General features: G+C 37.6%; 1 protein-coding gene and 1 long non-coding RNA gene across 5 annotated transcripts in view; one reads left to right on the forward strand and one right to left on the reverse strand.

Annotated features, from left to right (window-relative positions):
- The window catches only part of LOC124168086, a 23,436-nt gene extending 12,895 nt beyond the window's left edge, over positions 1-10,541 (reverse strand). Inside the window, exons 1-2 of one of the 4 annotated variants that reach the window (XM_046546197.1) lie at positions 8,779-10,541; positions 1,771-1,875 (exon numbers count right to left, since the gene is read on the reverse strand). In XM_046546197.1, the coding sequence (XP_046402153.1) occupies positions 1,771-1,852 (82 nt within the window). In that variant the 5' untranslated portion in view covers positions 1,853-1,875; positions 8,779-10,541. Of the gene's footprint in view, positions 1-1,770; positions 1,882-5,702; positions 5,909-8,778 lie in introns of those variants that run through there. The other 3 variants (XM_046546195.1, XM_046546198.1, XM_046546196.1) reach the window with 3 other exon arrangements.
- LOC124168088 lies at positions 8,405-15,777 on the forward strand. Its single transcript, XR_006866840.1, has 3 exons — positions 8,405-8,452; positions 10,926-11,125; positions 15,718-15,777. It is a non-coding gene; the product is annotated as an uncharacterized LOC124168088 (long non-coding RNA).
- The last annotated feature ends 1,324 nt before the right edge of the window (positions 15,778-17,101 follow it).

Raw genomic sequence — 17,101 nt, forward strand, 5'->3', positions numbered from 1 at the left:
GAATCGTATTTGGTTAAAACAGCCAGTAACACTTCCTGAGTTAAAATATCTCCCATGCTCGTCTCCTTCATGTGAATGCTAATGTTTACGGATAAATGATTATATGTACTGCACGCATATATATACGCAACTGCGCGAGTATTTCATTCTTTGTTGCCTTTGTCCGTGAATTGTAATTATTTCGTTTTTTATCATTGTTTTAGGCTTAAATGAAAGCACTCCTCGGGGAAGACCGTCACTGCATTTCGACAGTGCAAATGAGAGGTTTAAACGAATTTAAGTGATATAACTGAGAAGTTCTACTTCACTGGGGGAATCAAGTGTAGCAACTTCCATGGAATTCGCGAAAAACACAACAGGAAAATTTATAGAATTGCCACAAACTATGATCTTTTCCATAGGCTTCTGTTTACGTCAGATCCTTTCATTTCTTGTTCTGCGGGGGTTTTCCGTGAAGTAAAAAAATTACCAGAGGAGGTGAAAAATCTTCTGGTGAAGAGCGAAAACATTTTAGAACATGACGAGTCTTCATCCTCTGACTCAGAATAGAATTTAATGTGGCACACCTTTGTTTTGAGAAATTTTCAATAAAAATATTTGTCAATGGTATTAATTTTATTAATACTCTTCAATGAACCAAAATTTTAGGTTTAAAAGACTCAATGGCAATTTTCAAACATCACATACTTTATAAGAACCTTAGAGAAATAGATAGCTTGAGTATAGTTGAAAATGGAATAAATTCTGTTTTTCCCTTGATATTCGCATATCAAAAATTTCGACTTGCCCCTGGTAACTATGGTTTCCGCATAACTATCCCCTATTTTCAAATTTTTTTGCCCTCCTAAACAATTTTCTGGAATAAATCATCCTAAATAAGTTTCATTGTATCCATACAATACCCAATAAGCAAAAAGTTTCATTCATTTAGCAATAATTAAGACTACAGCGACTTTTTGGCCAGCTTTTTTTCGATTTCAGCCCACTGTGCGTAGGTATTAAGAAATGAAGTGTCTTTCCTGTTATTTCTTTCGTCTTTTTACAAGAACATTGAAAACAAGTAAGTTTTATTTACATAATTTTAGCTAAATATCATATTTTTAATGAATTTTTGTTTCATTTAGTGCTGTTAACAGGGTGGCATGTTCACGTGTTTAGGCAATGGAAATAATGTCATATAAAATGGCAGTCGCTCCCAAATTGAACCACGTCTCTCTATACCTGTGAAGAAGTCTTAAAAAAGCTACTATGAGAAGACTTTTCCAAAGTATAAACACTTTTGTTTCAATTATTGCAGATTTTTACCAAGCAAAAAGAACTCATATATTATTAATGTCAAAGATATGACTTATTAAACTTTTTTCGTTCCTCATGTTACGGGTATTTTGCTTCACATGTTTGCTCAGATGAGGGATCTAAAAAATAACCGTAAATAACTTGGCTCTCTGACTTTCATTTTCGTTGAAACATCATTTCCTAGTTTTGGTCTCCAGTGGTGCGACTTAGAAAACTTATATTTCGTCTCTTATTTTTGAGTTAATTCGTATTTTTCCCAAAATTGGTGCAATTTAGGCACCCTTCTCTTAAATGGTATTGTTTCGTTTACTTTTTCAATTTCCTCGGATGGGCAAATTATGGCGTGCACTGTGGTCAATACAACAAGTAGCAAAGGAGCATTTGATAAAATGGCGCCCAAGGCTCAATTAGTTAGGCACGCCACTTTTTCATCTCCTAAACATCAATGCTTATTTGTTCTGCGTTTGGTTAGACCTGTAATTGGATCTTCAGTGATGGGTTCCTTGCTGCTGTCGTCATTTCCATCATGAAGTATTCCGATGTCCTCGCCATCCATTGCCACACCACAGATTCAGATACCTGAAACTAAACGACGAAAAAACACTTTAAGAAACCACTTCATTAAATATGTTCAAAAAGATAACTTTAAGTTTGACGTCCATAAATGTTTTTGATTCACGAGAAATTTATCCTTTTCAACAGCATTTCCACTTATTTAATAGACATTTAAAGTATGTCACATGAGTCAGGCATTAGTACAGTTCGTGATATCAAAAACTTTTATACACGCGCGCAATGCTTCGAAAAAGAAAAATCGTTACATGAATGAGAATAACGTTAATGTGGTCGATTTCACGCCAGTCAACAAACATATACATGCATATTACGACGTCGTTCTATTGATGTTTTGCTATGCGGAAGATGCTGTTTACATTTATTTTGATTGTTTTGTTCTAGATAAATGCCAATCGAATGAAATTAGACCGAAAATACTATTTTTTACTCTCGTATGCATGCCCACTATGTACAGTTCAGTTTGAGAGGCTTGAATATCGGTACATTGGTATAAAGGGATAAAATAAATGGCTGGCTTAAAATTAGTAAATTTGCAAAAATATTTTTAGTCATTTTTCGGCTTAATTACAGTCTTATCAGGTTCATGTGGCGACGATGCACTTTGGTTCACGTCAGGGCTGCTGCGTTTCTCAGATATAAGTAAGTATTTTAAAATACGTAATTGAAGTACATTTTTGTATGTATTTGGTATTTCAAATACAGATTTTTGATATTTTCCCATTATAAAATAAAAAATGCTTTTGAAGTAGTTCTTCTTAGATAACACTTCTGTATCTATATGCTTCAGAGATTACTTTGTTTACGGTAGAACCTTTTTCTAACGTAAACAAAGCATATTAGAACCCCAATACATTCCCAGGTCTGACAAACACGATAAGTTACGAGAGATATTTTGCCGAACGGAAAAAAAAGACTTAATATTTCTTTAGAACATTTCCATTTTATGAGTAAACGGCTGGTGTCCCAACATCCTCTGCCACACTCCAATTGAGGCGACTTGCGGGGAAGTATGTATATATATTCATAACCCTTTTTTTCGTGAAATCTATTTTCGGACGGGTTTTTCGTAACGTTGATCGTAAAAAAAAACTCGCTTCGAAAATGGCAGATATACGTGGTTACATTCAATAGCTTTCATGGGTAATAGAAATGACCCTTATGGCATCCATATTGCAGGAGTAATAAAGTAAATAGCAAAGGTCTGTCCGGAAAAAATGGCAAGTGTCCGCCATTTTTTCACGGGAGGTTTGAAGGCAACATTTTTAAAAAGTTTACTTTTCTGAATGTAAATGTAGTGCTTCATGTAATTGCAAAGTTTAAAATAAATCTGTGGAGTATCTACAATACCCACGAAATGCTGTGTTAATCTTTTGAAACATGGTATTTTTCAGTGATTTTTGGAATTTTTTATTTTCTCCGGAAAACCAAGGGCGACGAAAACAAACTTTTACTTTTATTCAGTAGAGGACCATGTGATCAAATGTAATAATCATTTTCGTTGTCCAATTCAAAACATTAGGCCGAGATCAGAGAAAAGTATGACATTTTTTTCCGAAAAATCAATTTTTCAAAATCAACTTAAAAACAAACTTCAAAAAATTACATGAGTACGTGGCTACATTATTCACCTTTCAAAATGTACAAAAACCATCTGTGGAGCACTTACGGATCACACCCATTAAAGTAAAAACCAATTAACCGTTCCCGGAAAATTCGCGATTTCCGCCATTTTATCCTACTGGCAAGGAAGTCTGACGTAAGCTTTGTTCACCGGTACAGCTACAATGCGCCTGTACCGCGACGACCGCGACACATAATGTGATTACTATATTCGACAGCTTAGCGCCATCGTCGGGGCTTTTGTTACTTGGACCATCCCGAGAGCTAAATAAATATATCGCTCGTCAAACGTAATCAAAATTATGTTTGCATAGTTACCACAATAATCTAAAATAACAAAAGAAACCAACGCAAAATTTTTGCTAAGAAATGGCAATCGAATGGCAGAATAGAGATGATAGTGGGTTGGTTGAAATGCAGGTCGGAATGGAATCACTTTTGAAAAAAAATTGATCACTTTTTGGCACAGGTTATCCGACATTTTATTATATTTTAATTGACAACCCCTAATCAAATATTTTAATCCTAATACCCGTGACTTGAAGTGAATAATGTGGTAAAGTTTTCGACACCTGAAAGGTTCTTGAATCAAAACACGCTATGATTGTTTATTAATAGCACATTATTCATTGACTACGATGTTGGATATTTTATATTGTCACTTCCCATAAATAAAATGTATTAAAAATAAATAAAAGAAATGCGTACAGTTAAACGTACATCCGCGACTATTTGAATTGATTCGCCTCTATTGCGATTGAAGTTGGTGAGAAGTTAAACCTTGCGCTGAGGGTTTGACAATTATCTTATATTTATGCATCCACTAGAATATACAAGTTAGAACTGGAACCATCCACCACATATGCATCCACAAGAACTCACAACTTAATTTCCATTATAATTTGGAGTAGAACCAATGGTTACTGCGCTAAACAAGGTGCTGTGTAAAAAGTACTGTGCGGTATGAAACAGATGCATTTAATATTTCTTTCGTAAGTTCAACCCTTCGGTTCGTTTTTATAAAGGAGAATGGAGGCTCATTAAATAGTTCCGCTACTGTTGCATTGTCGATGGAGGCAACAGATGCTCACACTTCGGCGGCACATACGCGATGTCAACAATCCCTTCGAGATGCGGGGAGAGGATTTTAGAGTTTTGTTCCGCGTATCTCGAGGATTGGCAATGGATATTGTCACAGAGCTCACACCACGATTAATTCGTAGACGTTCGAGTGGCTTGCCGGGGCATGCTTTAGCACGTTAAAGTATAAAGGTTAATCATCCATTGAGGCTCTTCCATGCATTATTGCTGCCGTTCAGTCACGCGGACAAAACGATTCTTTTTTCTGTTGACATAATAGAAATACTAAGGCATTTCGTCCTCCACCAAAAACTATTAATAATCAATTCGTATTCGTACAGGGGCGCCGACTTATAAAAAATATTGGGGGGCCCATATCCGAGGTCTTGCCCCGGGAAGAGGTTAAATTCAAAGTGTGTCGCAGCACCGAAACACTACCATAATTCACACCACCTGATTCAGTCAACCTGCTTCACCTTATAATTATTTGTTTTAACACATTGTTGAATTTATTTTAAAAGGTAACTATCGTCAAACATGGGAAATAAAAATTACCAATATATTTTTGTGATTTCACAAAGCATAATATAACTTAATTATTTTCTTGAATTATTGAGGGGGCTCCGCCCTCCCAAACGAATCTTTGAGGGGGCTCGGACCCCCTCAGGCCCCATGGAGTCGGCGCCACTGTATTCGTATTAAAACATTTTCACCAGTATATATCGTGAATAGTGGCATATGCTTGCACAATCTGACATATGCACGACAGCGGATTTAGATTGTGTACTGAAATGATGAAAACAGCTCAAACGCATGCGAGAATGAACCATTGTGAGATAATAAAATAACACTTGTTCTCATTCCGCTTAAGTATTTGCTCCAGATTACGAGAAAATTACCTCTAAATGTGCAATTACGTGCCTGCTACGTGATAACTTGGTGGCACAGGGAAGGGGGGGGTCCGGACCCCTCCCCCCCCCCCTTACACCCCATCACCCGAAACGTAAAAGCACACTTGCTTTGCATCACAAAAGAAAACCAAATATTGAAAAATCATGATATTACAAAATATTTCTTAGAAAAATGAAGTTTTTTTTCGATAATGAAGAGTGTTAAAACCCCCTACTTACAATTACAAGCCTGTTTCTTCAAAACTGTTCCCCCTGGTTTTGGACCCCGTCCGAACGAAATTCCTTGCTACACCACTGCCTATCAGATAGAACACTATCGCTTACACGTTACTTTCGACGAACACTCACAATATTTTCACCACTGTACAACCGATACGAAAAACTGAAGCGTGACATCATTCCCCCATCGCACTGATGTTCTCATAGCGCCACCACCACGCGGAATGGGCGGCGAATTTCCTTGTCTGTTGAACGTGGCCTGCGTCCCGTCCATTATCAGCCGTCCCCACCCCACCCACTTCTCGCCCCACCCCCAAACCTCTCACCATCCCTTGGCCCAAGAGAGCACAGGCCCGGACACCATCTCACTCCTATCTCCCTTCATTCGGGAAATGTGCTTATATCGATGGCATTCTTACATCAGAGTTCACTCCAGGGCCATGGCAGAAAGAGTGTGGAGTGGGAACCTTCAAGTGAACCAATGAGAGCTCCTCTCAATATGATACCTTCATAAGCAGTGGCGATTCGTGCATATATATACGCATGTTAGCAAGTGCACACCCAAAGATGAATGAATTATAAAAGAAAACTATTCCTTTACCACGAGATAGATAAAAATCCTGTATACATATGGATGAAATATGATGCTCCAAACGCTAAAGCTATATCTCCTTGGCGAATTCCCCGCTCTGCAAACGTGCGACCCCGTGGCATCGCGCCGTCCGCAAATAGGGTAGTTTCCTTCATGAAAGAAAACGAAAGGCATTGATTGCGATTCGCTACCCACCATTAGTGTGTTCATAATATACAAATTATTTGGTTTTAGCAATACCGGTTTAGATGAATGGAATCGTCTGAGATTACCAATGCACGCATGAGGCACAGAGCTCAGGGAAACATTTCTTAATAATCACCTATTAAAACTGTCTAAGGTCGGAAAGTTTCCTTCGTTTGATAAGGTATTAATAGCCCTAATTTAAGCCAAGCGCTACCTGTTTTTAGGGTACTCTGCTACCAGCATCCTGCGTCGTATCAGCGCTCAAAACCTCGCCCCAAGGTCACCTCACCTGCGGCAGCGGGAACCAGAAGGACACCACGCGGAGTTTTCCCAGCATTCATACTTAGCCGTCGCGTTTTCGCGCGCTTGAACATTTTCACTTTTCATTTAATGGTGAAAAATAGATATCGTCATTTAAGAATCTAGAAGCGTGAAATACTTACTCCAGGAGTAATAATCTTTCGATTAAGTATTAAATATTTGACCGAAATCGGACAGTCCAAAGCATCCCACACAGCAGAAATACGTCTCTGAGACGTCTCGAATATCGCATGTTACGTCTCGGAGACATTCTGAGAGCTTCAGAGACATCTCTGAGACTTCTCTGAGATGTCACTATGTCCAAAAAAAATGGTCTCTGAGATGTCTCATAAGAGTTTTTACTCTAGTATGCTTAAAAATGTAGGCAAAAAATAATTAAATGCAAATTATACGGTTATGGCCTACTTTTCTCGATCATTTTTAGCGACGAATTTTGTGATGGATGACCTTTTGAAAATAAGAAACCCATATATTAAATGTCGTGATTTTAATAATCAAAACTGCGCAATTGCACCGAAAAATAATATGGAAGGAATTGATGGTGTTTGAATAAGTTTTTTTTTTATTTCCTGAACGGCTCACGATTACATCTCTGAGACATCTCTGAGACATTTGCGATATTCGAGACATTCGAGATCATAGTGAGACGTCTCTGAGAGGTTCGTTGCTAAGTGGGATGTAAAATAATGCCCTGAAGTTAATGCAAAAATAATGGATTTCTTTTTCCCCAAACTATCATTCATAACTTTCACATTAAAATAAAGAGAATATTTTCAATAGTAATGGTTGTATTTTGCTTTTAATCTCAAATATGAGAAGACCGGCCGTAAGACCCTTGCGCAGAAAAAAAATCCTGGTTCCGCCCCTGGTGACATCGTTAGAAATTGAAGGAAAGGGAAATAAAAAATACTTGAGTAAGTGAGTGGTTGTGATGCTAAAAAATAAAGGAGGCAAGTACATCGCCTGCAGCTTCATTTCATTGGGGTTAAAGGTCTCGATGAAAAAGAAACCTTGACTACGGTTGAGTGACATAATTTTTTTACACTCTTGCAGGTGTATCGAAATCTATCAGTGAAACGGTATGAAAGGGTATACAACAATATCCAAGTATTCTAAAATGCGTACTGGAAATTCAATTGTAATTTGTATTTCAAATACAGATTTTTGGTATTTTTCCCATTCTAAAATAAAAAATACATTTGTAAAATACTTTTGAAGAATCCCTGATAACGCTATTGCAAATTACTTCGTTTTATTTAGCACCGCTTTCCTTCATGTTTGCAATTATCCATAACAGGTGCCTATATATAGGCAGTTTAAACTGCCTATATATGCCTATATATAGGCAGTTTAAAGATCTCTTAATTTCTTTCCATACAAATGAATTTTGTATTTTAAATACTATTTTCTAGTTTTTTTTCAAACATCCAAGTCAAAAATATTTTGAATTTCAAATACATTTGGAGAAGCACATTGTATTTTGTATTTCAAATAATCCTCGGCCTGTATCCTGTATTTTGCCCAACCTGGTCTCACGGAAGAGAGATGTTATGAGATCCGCATGTACAGGTTGGCACTCCTGAGTGGTGGCTCTGCGCACATGGGACAATCTCAGACTCGCGGCAAAAATGTGTCCGTGAGTAATATCGAGGTAATATGTACGCCCTGATACGGCACTGAGTTTAGTAAAATATAACTCCATTGGAAGTCTTAAACTAACTTCAAGAGTGATTGGTTGAAATCAAAACAGTTTAACGTATTTTAAAAAGTTAGTTATTTCCATGCTGACTCTTACAACATTGCAGTCCGTTTTCTGCGACGTTTCTCTTGATCTAACTTTGCTAGGAACTACTTCAAACGTTTGCTCATTTCAATGAAAGAATGAAATATTATGTTAAATGGCTAATTTAAGAAATTGATATTTTTATAATTAAGAGATTGTTTAAATTTTGAAACCAGTTTTTCAAAACTACTCACCCCCTCAATGTATACTGCGATTCTCATGACTCGAAATGTGCCCGTAAGAATTGGTTGCAATTGACTCGGTGGATTGTAGAGGTTCCTCAATGTGTTTGATATTAACTGATACGAACCGTTCTAATGTGGGTGTGTATCTGACAGCGAACTTTTGAAACTAGGAAACAAACGAGCAACTCAATACGTGAGTTCAAAAATGTTTTATGGGGTTTATGTGCTTCGTGAAGGAATGAAATTGATTCTGAGGAGTCAGAGCCTGCGTGATAATTTGAATTTTTGGACCTGAGTATTTGAAAAACCATACTAAAATGTAATGCCTTTGAATGTATAACTATTTTTGCCTCGTGAACAACATAATGGAAACGGCCATGTGTAAACGTGCAGGTTGTTTCTCGACTAATAATCCTGAATAATGGCCAACTTCACCTACAGAATAATGCTCAGCTGCAGAAGTGCAGAGCGGCGATTCCGCGGAAAGACATGGTGTTCAAGGCCCATTGATATGTCGTTTGCTAGCTTCATTTCCGAAATTCAGACGTAATACGGTGGTTGGAGACGAAGTTAACGGATTGTAGATTCCACGACAGGATAGAAGGATCGACCAACTTTGTTTCATGATGCAGTGCCATCGATTTTCCATAATCCAAATTATAGCTATTTGTCCAAAAACATTCGCTCGAGAAACCCACACCCGCCAAGGGTGGTATAATAAAGTTCATTCAACAGGCTTTCGCCGTTTTTCCAGTTTACGGAAAAATATTACAAAATTACGCATAAGAAAGTTAAATTGATTTCGTAATACTTACATTCATTTGAGATTTAAAAGACAGATATAGGTACCTGCATAATATTCAGGGGGCTTTACCTATTATTTAAAGGATATCACATTGTTATAAATAACACAGCTTCAAAGTTTAGTACATTTCTCGTGGAAGAAGAAATGAAAAAAAAGTTATCACAGTATAATTATACTGTGATAACTTTAATTTTTTTAACTTAAGTTACAAATTTTAATTTAACTTAAGTTACAATCAGCCATTGCTATGTTAATAATAAGGTTATTGGGGTAGTTGGATGGCTGGTAATGAACACAGAGATGACGTCAGGAACATGTCCAGGGAGAGAATAATGAGAGACTTGTCATTCCTGGTGCCTTCTGATAATGGTGTCTGCTCAGGAAACTTTGAAGTGGCAGTGGAGAATGTATCTGCTGCTAGTGATCTTCTTTTGCTGGCAAATGAGGACCCACAGTTGACCTTTCTTGAATAGTAAATTCTAAGTTTTCCAGGATATCAGACATTTACTTATACTTACCACTTATTTTTTATAATGTAATACCACAAAGTATGTCAAGAATTAGTGAATTTTAATAGTAAATTCTCTTGAATAGGTCTAACTGCCTGAATTAAATTGGGTTGGGGCTTTAATCGGCTGGAGTGTTGTCTTTGTCCGCATTGACCATGATTTTATCAATGAAAGACCCGTGATAATATCACAGCAATTAAGGGTTAAGATAATTGGTTCATAATTTTTTTTCTTACTGAAACAACTATTAAGGTAAACAGAGGAAAGGAATTCATGTCATTTATGTGTAATAAAATTCAAAGATAACTTTTTTCTGTCAGTTAATATTCTGTGGTCTAGATATAATAGTTACAGGGATATGGAGAATAACCTATGTAAGCAACATTGGGCCAATGATCACATCAATAGATGGACTCAAGGTCTGTCCTACCTAGGTCTGTCCTGGAGTGCCAAACACTGAAAGGTATCCAAGGCTATTTTTGTTACACTGAATATTTACGTAGCATTATGTCTGGTGTCAAGGTGTAATCATTTGAAATTACTCATGACCACCAGTAAAATTAGAAACATAGTATTATATGATGATCTATAGGTATGCTGATAATCACCATTTTTTATCTTTCCAACTTGATTGTATTTTTGTCATTCAATATAATTGGCTGAACAGATAATTTTCCTTCGACTACTCATGGCCTCCATTGCATAGATATAAATCAAATCATCCATCACTCTAAAGAATATTTCTAAAGGTTTCTAATGGATTTAGATTATTTCTCCCGTGGGATATAGCATTCTGTATATCCACAATTGAGTTTCCCTTCTTATGGCTGGATCATCTACAGGCTGCCTGGGATTTGTTCCACTTGATGGCACATCTGCCAGAGTGAAAAACCGAAGGACTGAAATGAAAATCCCAGCCTGTACTAAGGTACGGCAGCAAAGCATGGACAGGAGAAGGAAGAAGCAGGCTCAAGGTTCTAGGCATCGTGTAAGGATCTCCTTGAAATTATGCCATCTGAAGAGTGGAGTACTGACAAGCTAGGTAAGCATGTATAATAAACACTAAAACAGAAACACGAACCAAAAAAATAAAAACTCACTCGGGAAAAATATAATCTGGAGCTTTCAAAGCAGTACGTAGCTTCTTTATCAACAAATGGGGAAGGGGAGCAAGGAGTATACGTTGGATGAGGGAAGCGGGAGAGATAGGGGGTGGAGGGTTAGCCGGAAATGTTCAAACCTGGGAAGCTATTTGCTTGTAGATGCACGCCAATTTGAGGGTGTGAAGGTTTAGGTCGGAGTCAGTGGGGGGGGGGGGGGGGAAAAAACCCTGGAAGAGGAAGGCTGGGAAAGGCGGTGCGGTGTGTCACACTAAGTCGTTAGGTGGGGGGGTGGGGTAAGGGTTAGGATTGTGGTCAGTAATGACGGGTGTGAGAGGTAGGTTGAGTTTTTTTCCCCCCACCTTCCCTCGCTCTCACTCAACCACCCCCTCTTGTCCAGCACCCGTTCCCATGTATCCCAGGGTATTTAAGACCGTGCTTTCCTGTATATGCACCTGATGATGTCGCGCAGCGATGAAACTGGTCGTGTTAATAAAATTAATGTGAAATTTACAAAGTCTTTTCATTCTAATATGAGGCAATTTCACGAAGTTACGCCGCAAACCATTCAATTATACACGATGTTGTTGTCTCTTCTAACTTATTTATTTAACTGCTCCGGTAACTTATCAACTTTTTACCCTTGACAACCCTTTGCTTATTTATAAACTTCAACACTTTCCCTCGTTGATTCAAATTTACATTTCGTTAAAAAATTACTCGATGAAGTTAATAGTAATTTTTTTAACGAAATGTTAATTTAAATCAACAGGGGTGGTAGGAGTACAAGTGGTGGAGGGTAATATCGGGAGGCATTTAAGTTTGGGGAGGATAGAGGCTGGGGGTGGAGAGAATATCTTACAGGTTTTACATCTGGAACAGTTGCACGGTGAGGGTGGGATGGTGGTGAATAACTGGGATTTTTAAGAGGGTGGGTGGCTTTCAAAATGGTGCTTAGATTTGGTGGTCTCCTATTGGTGATCTGTGGAGTAGAAGGGAAAATCTGGCGGGTGGATTTGTGGTTAGAAAGAATGGGGCACAAGTCCTTCACGATTGTCAGGATCAGGCGATTATTATTATCCACGTGGGCTTTATTCGGAAAATTTGTTTTTTTTTCTTATTTTATTGTTTAAATGTTTTTGGGGTATCAGTGGCAAAAAAAGAGGTGTAGTTTACAGAGGAATTTCTGAAGATCGTCGGGGTTATTGGGAATCTTATGTCCACGGATGGAGAGAGAAAAAGGGATGGAACATTTGGTTTGAGGTGGATGGCAGCTATTGTAGTGGAGGTATTGCTGCTTGTTGGTGGCTTTGATGTAAATGGATGTTTTGAATAAGTTATTGCTAGAAAGGTGTATGTCCGCAACCAAGAAAGTGATATTAGTGTTGGAGATGGAAGAAGTGAAAGGAACTGAGGCAGAAGTGTAGGGTGGAGGGAAAAAGGCGTTAAGAGCATTGAGGCTAGGGGGTTGGAGTGATACGTCATGGCTGGATATATTTGTTTACCTTTTTTGGGTTGAGCGGGGGTTTTTAAAGCAAAATATCCTACGAAAGAGACTCAAAAGCCCTCATATTACAGTAAAACCTCTTTACATCGTAATGGAGGGGACCAAAATTTGGGCAATTTGATGTATGGAGATTCACTATAGAGAGGTTTTAGTGATAGGCACCATTTTTTCATATCCTTGGGAAATGAAAGGTACTACTGTGTTTTAAACCATTATATTTATGTGTTTAAACAAACATGCATGCATTCGTGAACATATATTTATTATTTAATAATTAAAGAAAGTGAGCGCTATTGCATAATTTTTATCGTGATTCGAGAGAAAACGATATGATCTCTTTTAATTCGACCAGTCACTTGAAATGATTAGGATGGTTGGATACCTTTTTTATTATTTACTGTTAGGTATGCTTTCATATGGAACAGAATGGCCACAACTAATGATTAACATGAAAATTCCAGCATATTAAAGATGTATAAGAAAAAAAAAGTGTGAAGCATTTATTGCTGAAAATGTCATTCCATGTATGTAATCGCGGCTGCATTAATGGTCTCTTGACGTTTCCGTACGAGTTGCAGGGGTAGTTTGGCCATCTCGGGGGTGTCTCCTTGGTATGATAAGTGGAGGTTTACATTGTAAAGAGGTTTGTCTATAAATTTACATTTAAATCTGACGGGACTGTAGGGGTGGTATGAAGTATGGAGGTGTACTATGTAAAGACGTTCACTACATAGAGGTTTTACTGTATTTATTTTATTAATATGAGAGTAAGCGCATAAAATATAAAACTGGAGCAGTGAGACCAAAGATTTTATAATACCTAAATAACATTGTTGTAGCTGTATGAGCCACGGTCATTTGAGGTGGATACAATGATAGTAAGTTGATGTTATCAACAGTACCTCATTCAATTCTGTAATTAGAACAATTTTGATGTTTTCTAATGCTCGCTATGCTTTTATATACAATAACTTCATCCATTTACTCATATGGACTGGAAAATTTGTGCTTTAGGACTGCCTGTGCTTGTATTGTAAGGTGAATACAACTTTTGCTCACTGCTTGGAGATATCTACAAACGTCTTTTGTGCCAAAAAAGTGTTATTTTCAACGTGACAACTTCGTTTACATTCTGCTGATAATCACAGTGCCAGTGGTTGTAATGCACATAGTTTGACGAGGCTGAAAAATATTGGCCTGGAGTTGTAATTATCAGTGTTCCATCGTGATTGATTTGTAAACTGCAGTGTTATTATGCTACCAAGAAATGTCTGAAAGTAATGTAAAAATTGTCAGTGGCGTGTTCACCTCCATTATTCATGGAAGGGATGATATTTCTCGATCAAGCTATCAAGATCAAAGCTAGTAAAGATACATAGTGAATATAAGAGTGGTAGTGACTTACAGTTTTTGATGATTGTATTTCCCGATTTCCTACTATTTTCAATGCTGTGAGCTACTTTATGGATTTTTCCTGAGTTATTGAAATACATTGTATTTCAATAATTCAATAATTGTCTGTTTGTGTAGGCAAAGGAACCAAAATGCAATCTCACATGTGTATTGTGGGCAGACAGTTTTTCTGTGATTGTGTATTTGTGAAACAAAGGAAATAGTGAAACTATGTCACATTATCATGAAATAAAAGTTTCTTTTTACTGTAAGTGCATGTCTTTTGTTTCTTTAACTGTCAATTGCTTTTCATTGATAATTGCCTGAAAGATATTTTTCATTATTTTTTAAAGTACCTTTTTTGTGCTCTCTGAATTGGCATTAGATTTCCAAACCCCTATACTTACAAGAAAGGAATGCTGGTGAACAGACTTTTTGTTATTCCACAGGAGTTAAGTGTTTTGGTCTCTGATTTTGCTCTCCAGCAAAGTATTTGTGATGGATTTTCATATATTTTTTTAAGAATGCACAATTCTGTAACAGCTTTGATGGAGTTGGTGGTTCACCTTGCCCATTGGCCCTAAAAATACTCCTCTCGCAAATAGTTGCGATGGTCTGCCATGTAAAGGAGCAAAAAATCGTTCATTTTATTCATTTGTAAGATATATTCACAAATAACATTTCCCGATAAATCCACGGTGTATACTACTATATTGTCTTAATCCACTGCCAGCAACGGTTGCCGAAATATTCATCTGCTAGAGACAGTTCTTGAGGAATTAGAACAATGCAAGCACTTGCCATTGGCTGCAGCAATTTTCGGGTTGAAAGAGCTCAGAATTTTTCATAAAAACGTCACTTCCTCTCCGACCCCCAGAGAAGTCCACATTGCCTCGTGATGACCCTGCTTAAAGTGGCACAGTATGCCGAACGAAAACTCTGCCCAGCGGAGGCGCACCATCTTCTTGTCCGTAATTGGCCCCCATCACTTTTTTATGGATGAGTTGATTTTTTAATTCTTGGATATTTTCTACCCAACTTATTATCATTTTAATCCATGCTTGCTTCATCATGGTATGTACAAATACTTCATTGTGAAATGAGTGAAGTCACACTTACCTCCTCTGCCATTGTAAATGACATGAATCTATTTTTAACTATCGATGTATTGCTTTAACTGCAATGTTCTTTTCTGTGTGGAAGAACTCATGAAGACTTCATTGCGAAATATGTGAAGTCACATTTGGCTCCTCTGCCAATGGCATTGTTGTTACTCTGATTCTGAGTGTAATCCATCTTCTTCATGCAATATTTTCAGTAATGTTATGATAAGGATTAATTATTCATCTAAAGTAAATATTTTATAGCCTTCCACGTGCTGTCATTCTAAAATATGCAGTAATTATAGTGATTTTCCCCAATTTAGAATTATATAGCGTGTGATTGCTGAAAGCCTAGGAGTTTACAACTTTCATCATAGATGAATGAATTCTACACGTTTACGATTGTCGGACACAAAATTTATTTTTAAATATGTTAACAATGACCTGTATTGAAATGGTTAAGTAATTAAGTAATGGACCTGTACTCTTGGAAGATAATTCTTTTAATCTTATAATTTTTCTTATTTTTCAGTTCTTTTGCTACCTACCCTGGTGATATGTTGTTGGTTCCTACCAGTACCTGCAATACTCTCAGATGTAGCAATATCCCCTTTTTTCTTGATCCCTCTTTCTTTGTTGGAATGCTTCAGTTCATTACGATGAAACTACAGCACACTCCCGATTATCTGGGTTAATGATGGGGAGAGACGGCACGGAACATGATCGGAAAACACGGATAACACAAACTTTCACTTAAATGTTTTGTTGTATCATAATTTACCTAAATAATTCGATATATTTCTATTTATGGAGGTTTTCTGTTATTTTAGAGTGCTTCCCGGACTCAATGAGAGCTCTCTTCGCCAGTTCGCGATCTTTTTAGCGGAGCGTGGTCGCGCACTGCGAGGCTTGGAAAACAGGAACACGGTACTCCCGTGAATGCAGCTAGCGTGCGATCGCTTTTGTTTTACGAAGGGGATTCTAACGGAAATAATAAGCCCGGGTTATCATAGCACTAATGCAGTAATTCCGATGATTTAGCATCCGATTTTATTTTTCTATAAAGATCGCGGAATAATTGAGCAAGAGTGAAAATCATGCACGGATAAACGGGAGTATGCTGTACCTGAAATTAGTTGTATCCAAGTCATTCTCATTGCTGATTAGTACTTATTTCCAGATCTTAATGAATTACGTAATTATCTGCGAAGGATTCCGCAGTGGGATGGTAATGAAGACTGCATTTTTTTGGGTTTCAACATTTCTTGGTTGTGATGGAGACAGCAGTTTCTCCTGCATTCCAGGAGGCATCTGCAGGTCGAAGTGACCCATAGTCATGAGAGTCACTTCATATCCATTAGTGGAGTGACACCTGTCTTAGGTAATGGAAGTCTTTTCATACTGATTACAGCAAGGGAAAAGTTGTTGCTTGTTAACTATTTGATTTAACGTATTTAATTTAGTCATGACTCGCATTTGGTGAATCGAAGAATATCATTTAAGCCATATTGCTATTGCTTTAACCCATAGGAGGATCTAGGAGGGGGGGGGCACGGGGGCACGTGCCCCCCCCCCTAGACCTTAAAAAAAAATGCAAGATTTTTAACACAGTCCCATTATCATTGCATTCATTTTGTATTATGATCAGAGATGCGTGACAATCGCAAATGCCATAAATGCGATATAGATGCGATGTGCGCAAAAAAAAGGGACATAGATGCGATGACTGGACTTTTATGATATTTTTCCGCATATTTGCCTTTTTGACTGCAAAATTCATACACTTTGTGCCGAGTGCAGTTTAAATGCTCCGCCGACACTCACCGCTTAAAGCATGTGAGCGACTGGCCAGCTGCTAGTTGGCTGGGACTCTATGTGGCCGCGAACTACAAGTGGGCGCGGGCAAGCTACACCTC

The sequence above is a fragment of the Ischnura elegans genome, chromosome 11 (assembly GCF_921293095.1).
Source record: "Ischnura elegans chromosome 11, ioIscEleg1.1, whole genome shotgun sequence".
NCBI classification, from domain to species: domain Eukaryota; kingdom Metazoa; phylum Arthropoda; class Insecta; order Odonata; family Coenagrionidae; genus Ischnura; species Ischnura elegans.